Consider the following 7,992-nt stretch of genomic DNA (forward strand, 5'->3'; position numbering starts at 1 on the left):
AGGAGAGGATACTTTCCTCTAGCTTTTCCTTCCAATTTGAGAGAGGGTGGCTTTCTTCTCTTGGTGGAGATTGAATGTTGTTTATATTTTTTTTCAAACATTATTACATATTGCACTTTGTATCTTCATCCACATAATCAAAATGGCATGATTGTAAAAGTTTGCCGTATACAATTCTCTTGCTTGTGCAACGGCATTGTTGCATAGCATTCTGCATGAGCATGATTACTCCTACATTGCCTCTTGCATATCTCCAGTGCATTGGCATATTCTATTCTGTAAACATACATCTGTGCATGTTTATCCCTTCTTTATATTTCTACCATATTGACAGCATTGCACATGGCAATCTCCAAGGCATCTCCCTTGCTTGCTTCACCTTGCTAGCTTGCTTTTCACACATCTTTTTTGTCTCTCCATATACCCCCCATACATCTGCTACACATTCCAATAGTCTCTTCCTCCATCATCAACATTTAGTAGTGGTAGGGACAATCTATTTCTTTTGTGAAAGCCTTTTTGGGTCTGGCTACTAGTCTCCTATTCGTTACCTTCCCTTTTTTGCAACAATCATTATCAAACAAAAAAACAAGCAAAAAAAACAAAACAAAGGTTCATTGTGGTTTCATCTACCTTTGTAGAACTTAGTAGACCATTGGGGGCAACCAACGTACACCCTCTATCTGATGCCCTAGCCTCTCTAGGGTGATTACTTGGACTCCCTTAGTAAAATAACCATTGCCTTTGTAGTCTTAGTAGGCCATTGGGCAAGGGTTGCATCATGCACCCTTTATCCGACACCCTAGCTGCTTTAGGATGGAACACCTTGGGGAAGAACCATAACCACCAAAAACACTCACAAATTTGGGTTGGCCTTTCTTTCTAGCTCAATTATTGGACCTAAGAGGGAGTATTGAGCTAACATAAGCATTACATGCTGAATTAGCCACTGACATGACCCCAAAAATGCTTAACCAATCAAAACCATAAAATGGTGCACAATTCAAGAGAGTTTTAAAACAAAGCACAACAAGAGGTCCCAAAACTTTCTATAAAGACATGTACCCTCCATTTAGTCTCACTCTCATTTTTGCAAGTTTCAAGACCTCTAGCACATCCTGACTGTGGCAGACATCTTATCCAAAGTTATCCATTGCTATCTACATCAATCTGGCAATTATTTCCAATCTCCACCATGTTGTTCTCTCACCTTCTAGCCAACGTCTTGCTGATGCAGCCACACAGTTGCTACATTTGCTGCCTGGCAATCCCTCTCCACAATTGGTGACTACTTTTGGATAGGAATTAGCAACCATCCAAACACTGTTGCCCTCCTGTTTTTACTATTACCTAGCTGGAAAGATCATATTAATATTTGTGATTTTAGTTTTCAACTATAGCCCAATTTTTCTCTCCTCTCAAATATCTGCATTTTCAATCTTCCTCTCACCCCACTACACCTGCCCATGTCAATCCTCTAGACACGAGCTCAAGGTACAGATTTCATTCATGCACTGTATATTTGCTGCATGAGCATTGTACATAAGAGTATTCAATCACTCATTCGGATTCGATTGGGTTCAGCCTTTGAGTTACCCTAACCCTAAATGTGTTTTTTTGAGTTTATGCTTTATCGTATGCTTTCATTTGTGTTTCTGTGTTAGGATATTTCTTCGCAGAGTGGTTGCTTGACACTCTCCAAGATGAAGAATGTGTGGCCTACCTCCTCTTTACCTAAGGTGTGTAATTTTCTTGAGTACTTGGTGAATCTAACTAGCAAACCTCTCCTATTTGTTAAGTCAAGAGATTACTTCAAGGAACCCAATTCCAAGTGGCATTTCGAAGAGTCAAAGAGTCATGAAGCAAGATGGAGTTTGGAGACACTTTCTAAGACTTGGAGAAAGTGCCTCAAAATGGCATGGAGAGCTACTGCTCTTTAAAGATTAATGTCTTGCTATGGAGAATTGTAGCTAACAAAATGGCTACAAGAGACTGTGTATCTCAATTTGTGCAAACCTCTCCGTTCTGTTTTCTACAAGAGGAAGGAAGAGAATATTGTGCATGTATTTGGGACTGCTATGAAGTACAAGCCTTGTGGCACAAGATTAAAAATCTATGGAGAAACTAAATCTTGTTCACTGTCCCATGGAAGGAAATCTTGCTAGGAGACAGTGGCAACCTCAACAAGGTTTCTGAAAAAGTTTGTGGGATTCTTCATGGCATCACATTCCTCAATATTTGGTGCCACATTTATAACATGTGGTCGTCTGAAGTCCCCTTTTATCCCATTCTCTAGTCTTAGTAGTAGAGATCTACCACATGCTAAAAAAAGATAGCTAAGAAGGATGAAGATAATAAACCTATATCTGGGCTTGTTTTGTCCCTGATATAACTGCTCAAACTCTACAGTGGTGATGTACATTTTTACCTTTTATCATAGTGTAACATAACGCATTATAAACAACTCTTACTTGGCTCTGTGACTAAGGCTAGTGCCTTGCCCAACTCTTACTAGACTTTGTGAAAGCCTTGAAAGTAAACTGCACATGACGTGTCGTTCTCTTGCCTCCTTACCAAAAAAGTGGCTACCCTTGCTTGCTAGTGTCCATGCATTTCAGTGCACTACTGGTTCTACACCTAAAATTTTCCTGCCAGTTCAAGCCCAAGACACTAACCAGCGCATTATGGTCACATTCTGTACAGTTATGTGGTAGTGATTATATCTATTGTGCATTGCATTGCATTCAGTACACATGATACAAGAGCATGTGGTATTGGATCATTGTATGATCAATCTCCAAGGTAAGTAGACACTATACATAACATGACAGGCTGGAGAATAGTGAAAGCTCAAATCACTAGTGCTAACTGATTTGCTGCATTGATAGCTCCTCTGCCAGATGTCCAATTAATGAAGCTTCTGTATCCAGCGAAATCTGCAACCCCTATTCTCTACTTCCTTAAGTACATTATGGGGTAGGAGATCCCTCAACTGTGGCAACAGCTTGACCTTTCGAAGTCCACAGCAAGCCAACAATGCTGCCTCAAAGCCAGAAACTGACACATTGTTCAGATGGACCAGCTTCATATTTTTCATGCGATTAAGTTTGGCAGCTGCTATAAGACCTTGATCTGTCACTGCAGTGTAAGATAGATTGACCTGCAAAACTTCAATAATCAGTTAACTCTTCCCACAGGACAGGTAGGTGTACTGACTATAAACTCTTCCCACCACAAAAGCAAACAGGTATACTGATTATAGGAGCTCCGTGCACACCTGTTGTAAATCCGTACAATGGTGCACTAACACTAGAACTCCAGTGTCATCAACAGAAGAACACCGCTTGACATCAAGCTCCACCAGGTGGATGCATCCTCTGCCAACAGCAGCCAGTCCAACAGAAGTTATAGATGCACACCCTCGTATCTCCAGGTTATAGAGCTTTCGGCATTGTGCAATGCTTTGCAGAGATTTATCTGTAATTTCTGTGCAATATGAAAGGTTCAAGATCTTCAACTTTGAGCATCTAGTTGCAATGGCTGCAACACCATCATCCCCAATTCCAGTAGACCTGAACAGTATAAAGTAGTAGCATGTTCTCAAATGCTACACAGCATATAAATCCCTCATCAAGAAAATTCAGTAAGCAGATTTTCGTCTCGTAGGCTAATGGTTAATTTTAATACCAATCATGTTTGCCCATCACATAGAATTAGGTTCACGCACAAGAAACAATACCTGTAGACATCAAGCTCTTCAAGGTTGGGGCAGCCATGTGAAATGTGTTCCAAGCCCTTGCTGGAAATTAGAAAACAGAACCCGGCCTTAAGAACTTTCAGGCCTGGGCAGTTTGCTAATGACATCAGACCTGAAACAAGCACAAATTAACCATAATTAGTGTAAAGTTTACAAATCTATGAACAAGAAATGTACTCCATTTTGAAATAAAATCCCACCAGAATCATTCAAGTTGGTATCAGTCAAATCAAGCTCTTCTAGCTTAGGACAGGTATTCCCCAGGCTTGAAAACCCAGCTTTTGAAATACACCGGCATGACTCCATCTTTAGACTGACCAATTCTGAGGCAGACATTGCAAGGGAAGATAAAGCAGAATCTGTCAGCTCCTGACAGCAAGTAAGATCAAGTTTCCGAAGCACTTGGCAGCCAGCAAGGGCAGCAGATAAGCCAGTATCTGTGACACCTCTGCATTTGCTCAGGCTCAATTCTTTCAATGCTTTGCAACCTCCTCCAAGCAATGACAAGTCAGCTGCACCAACATCACACCCATCAAACCTAATTGACTGTAGGCCTTCCAATTTCTGAATGCTCTGGAGCAAAGCATCAGTTACCTGCATTTTGCAGACAAAGATTTTTAATTGAGGCACATGAATGCATAGTGTTGATACAATATTATTGTTTGATGTGTGAAAAACTCTTACTGGAAGGGAGTAGGAGAGTGAGAGATGTTGCAGAGGAGCAAAGCCATCAGCAAGGCCTACCAGGCCACCATAACTAACACTTTGACATCTTGCTACATCCAGCATCTGCAAAAACAACTTAGGGGCTAATCAACATAGTGAGAGATGCTGTAGAGGGAAGAAGTCATCAGCAAGGCCACCATATTAAACCTTGAGGTCTCAATAATCCAATATCTGATCAAACAAGGGGCTAATCACAATTGAACAATATGGGCCCATAAGCTCTTCATTCAGAAACAAGGCGCTAATCACCATAATCAACACTTACATCTCGATATATCTAGCATTTGCAAAGACAAGGGACTTATCAACATTGAACAAGCATGTACCCATGAGCTCTCTATGCATCGAAGTGTCAAATGACGACACTAGAGAGCAAGGCAAGATGTGTCATGTGGATCCTTCACCCAGAAGTAGAACAATGAAACAACCACAAACTCATTCTTCATATGGTCAAACTTTTTCACGTGCAAAGACAACTAACTACCTGTAATGTTTTGCAGCCATGTTTGAGGTGTGCCAAGCCTTCATCATCAATGCTGTGGCAAGCAACCAAGCTCAGAGATTCCAAGTGTTTGAGGTTCTTAACAGATGCCAAGCCAATGTTGCTGATCTGGATTCCATTTGAATAACAGCCTTGAATGAGGAAAAGACTTCAGATAAAACCAATGGAAAGCTAAGTAAACAGGAAAAAGCAAGGGTTTTGTATCTCAACACCTACCCATCAGAAAAAATCACATGACAAAATCTCAGTTATGCAATTAAGACCAGAAGTTTTCAACATTTACTCGTGTGGGAAAAGGAGCTCTTTCCCGTGGTTTTCCCTATAATGTTCAACATCATTAGCTTCTCCACTCGAGGAACCGCATACCTAGCTCCAAACCGCACTTAGCTAGGTATGTGGTCCCTCCCTCACAAAAGCTCATAATGTCAAAATTCACAATGTGGGAGCCGTAGTAGGAATTTGTCTAAAACTTCTTGTGTGATAAGCATTGATTGTGGGTTCAAGCATTTGATAGTAGCAGGGCCAATAAAAATACCGGTGTTAAAGCTGCATGCGCTTTGTATCAATCAGGATTTGAAATGGCTTAGATTTTCCGAAGTGCTCATGCAAGATTGGGTGCTCCTACACCTGCATGGATTCTCAAGGGCTATTTTCCTTTGTTTTTTCCCGTCTACAGTGTTCAACATCATGAGCTTCTGCTCAAGAGGCACGGCATACCTAGCTAGATGCAGTTGGGGCCAAGAGGCTGCCGACCCTCCCTGGGTCCAACCTAGCGATATATGTGATCCCTCCTTGCAGAATCTCATGACATTTTTTGTAATTACAATGTCAGAATTATAGTGGGAATTGGTCTAAAACTTCTTGTGATAGCCTATTTGCAACCTGCACCGCAGTATCAATTATAAGGAAAAAAGGAGCACACAGCTTATATCATCCTGAAACGTATGGAAGCCGATGGTATTTACCTCTGTGTAAGACAGGTCCAGGCTCCGAAGCTCCTTGCAGTTAGAGCCGATAGCAATCGCGGTCCAGTCTGAAATCCCTGAACACCACCTCAAGTTCAAGTGTAGCAGCCTCCCGCAGCCTGATGTCATGGCCATCATCCCGGCATCTGTGATGGCCTCGCACTGGATAAGCTTCAGAGACTGCAGACCATTCATCGCGGATAGCGCCACCATGCCCACATCTGTCAATTGGCTACAGAAACTCAGATCGAGGGCGGTGAGGGAGCTGCATCTGCGGCTCAGAGAAGCAAGGCCCGCACCAGTGAAGGTGCAGACCTTGGACAGGTTCAGGGACTGGAGGTAGGGGCTAGCATTGTGTGCGAGGTGCGCAAGGGTCGTATCACTGACGTAGGTGCAGGGGGAGAGGTTGAGATAGCGGATGTGGCTGTGCGAGGCGAGGAAGGAAGGGAGGAGGTGTGCACGGAGGAGGGTAAAGCTATGGCCGGAGGCGCGGATGTGGAAGAAGCGCTTGCAGACAAGGGACCAGCTGTTCCTGTCGCCGTGGGAGCGGAGCTTCTCGAAGACACTGAGGAGGATGCGGTCGTCGAGAAGGTCGAGGATGCTGCTGGGGGGGTAGGGGCAGCGGCGGGGGAGTTTGGGACTTGGATCCATAGCGGGGGGCTGAAGCAGAGGAATGATGGAGCATGCAGGAAATGAGACAGACAGACAGACAGACAGACAGACACGGAGAAAGAGTCGCACAGATAATAATTGGTGGAGACTTATGCACTCAGCTGAGACAGTGCTGGCATCGGCAGGACGCCATCGACAGTGTCAATACGTGAAGGCTGTCTCTTCTGATTCAGGAGAAAGCTTAAGGCACATACATCTGAGAGAAACACAGAGAGAGAGAGAGAGAGAGAGAGAGAGAGAGAGAGAGAGAGAACTGCCTGTGATGAGAAGAAGCCTGTCTTAGTGACAACCCTCCCTTGTTGCCTCCATGATTTGCAGCGAACTGTAGCGCTTTACAATTTATTACCATTATTTTAATTGGGGCCGGAGGATAGTTTCGTCACGCGTACGGACGTCCGTAACACGACAGGTAACAATAGTACAGGCCCAGCTCCCGGCCTGTTCACATGCTAGTTAACTGCCACAATAACGTTCATTACCACCTCACCGTGTCATTTTTTTCTTCTTTTTACCAAGTGATAGAATGTGTTAAAGGTTGAAAATATTTAGAAGCCTAGGAGGTCTAGGATTACCAAACCTACAACCATTGGCAACTAAACTAGCTGCCAAACTAGGAGGTTTAGGATTACCAAACTCTCTTACATGCCTCCTGCAAAAATTTCTAAATAGCAGGATGCCCCAAATGGAAAAAATTAACCCCTCTAATGGTTATTCTTAGTCCATTGGAAATTAAAATCAAGCACTCCTCTAAATTAATAAAAGGCATCTACTTGGAGGCATGGTTCAAGTATAAGAAGCTTCTTGCTCCTACTCCACACCCTACTCTTACCTTACCTTGGGCCTAGCTGATTCTGTCTTGTTCAACTTTGTCAGAACTCTATCTTGGGGGGGGTTCTAAATCAAGTCTACAAGCCATATAGGAAAGATATCCAAGTACGAGGGGATCTTTGGGATACCAAATCTAAGGCATGGCTTACGCAAAAGCAACTTTAGAGTAAGTTTCACTTGAAGCAAGCTGAGATGATCCTAATCAAAAGTAGGACCAACCTATGGTGCCCCCACATGTCAGCTATCATCAACATCAACCTCCCTTTCAATGTTAGAGGGGTGTGCTTAGTGGGTGATAAACCTCTCCTCCCACTCCCTGACTTGCAGAAAGACTTAAATGTATTATACTATAAGTTAAATGGTAGATGGCACATCAACTGGAACCCTCAACAGTGGATATACAGATTTGGTAATCTTTGGCTACCTATGATTCAATCCAAAATCTCATGTTTAATGTGCCTGATAACCCTTAAATCTCTATGGACTAATGAGAGGGCTCATAAAGTAGGAATAAGTAATGGGTTGTGCCCCAAATGTAAACA

At 42.9% G+C, this 7,992-nt stretch overlaps 1 protein-coding gene across 1 annotated transcript; it reads right to left on the minus strand.

Annotated features, from left to right (window-relative positions):
- Positions 1 to 2,356: 2,356 nt before the first annotated feature.
- Positions 2,357 to 6,869, minus strand: LOC148024806 (F-box/LRR-repeat protein 3-like). Its single transcript, XM_087694452.1, has 7 exons — positions 5,951 to 6,869; positions 4,968 to 5,093; positions 4,442 to 4,546; positions 3,958 to 4,351; positions 3,740 to 3,869; positions 3,278 to 3,572; positions 2,357 to 3,160 (listed from the first exon to the last, which is right to left on the minus strand). The coding sequence occupies exons 1-7, from the start codon at positions 6,599 to 6,601 to the stop codon at positions 2,909 to 2,911; spliced, it is 1,953 nt and encodes a 650-aa protein (XP_087550578.1). The 5' UTR covers positions 6,602 to 6,869; the 3' UTR covers positions 2,357 to 2,908.
- Between the last annotated feature and the right edge of the window lie 1,123 nt (positions 6,870 to 7,992).

Source organism: Lygodium microphyllum, chromosome 15 (assembly GCF_053477565.2).
Source record: "Lygodium microphyllum isolate KBCC chromosome 15, Lygodium_microphyllum_v1.1.10, whole genome shotgun sequence".
Taxonomy (NCBI): domain Eukaryota; kingdom Viridiplantae; phylum Streptophyta; class Polypodiopsida; order Schizaeales; family Lygodiaceae; genus Lygodium; species Lygodium microphyllum.

Coding starts and splice junctions, on each gene's coding strand:
- LOC148024806 (XM_087694452.1), bottom strand. CDS start 6,601: ATGGATCCAAGTCCCAAACTCCCCCGCCGCTGCCCCTACCCCCCCAGC. Junction 4,352..4,441: donor CACTCTCCTACTCCCTTCCA/GTAAGAGTTTTT, acceptor TGCAAAATGCAG/GTAACTGATGCTTTGCTCCA. Junction 3,870..3,957: donor TACCAACTTGAATGATTCTG/GTGGGATTTTAT, acceptor TGCTTGTTTCAG/GTCTGATGTCATTAGCAAAC.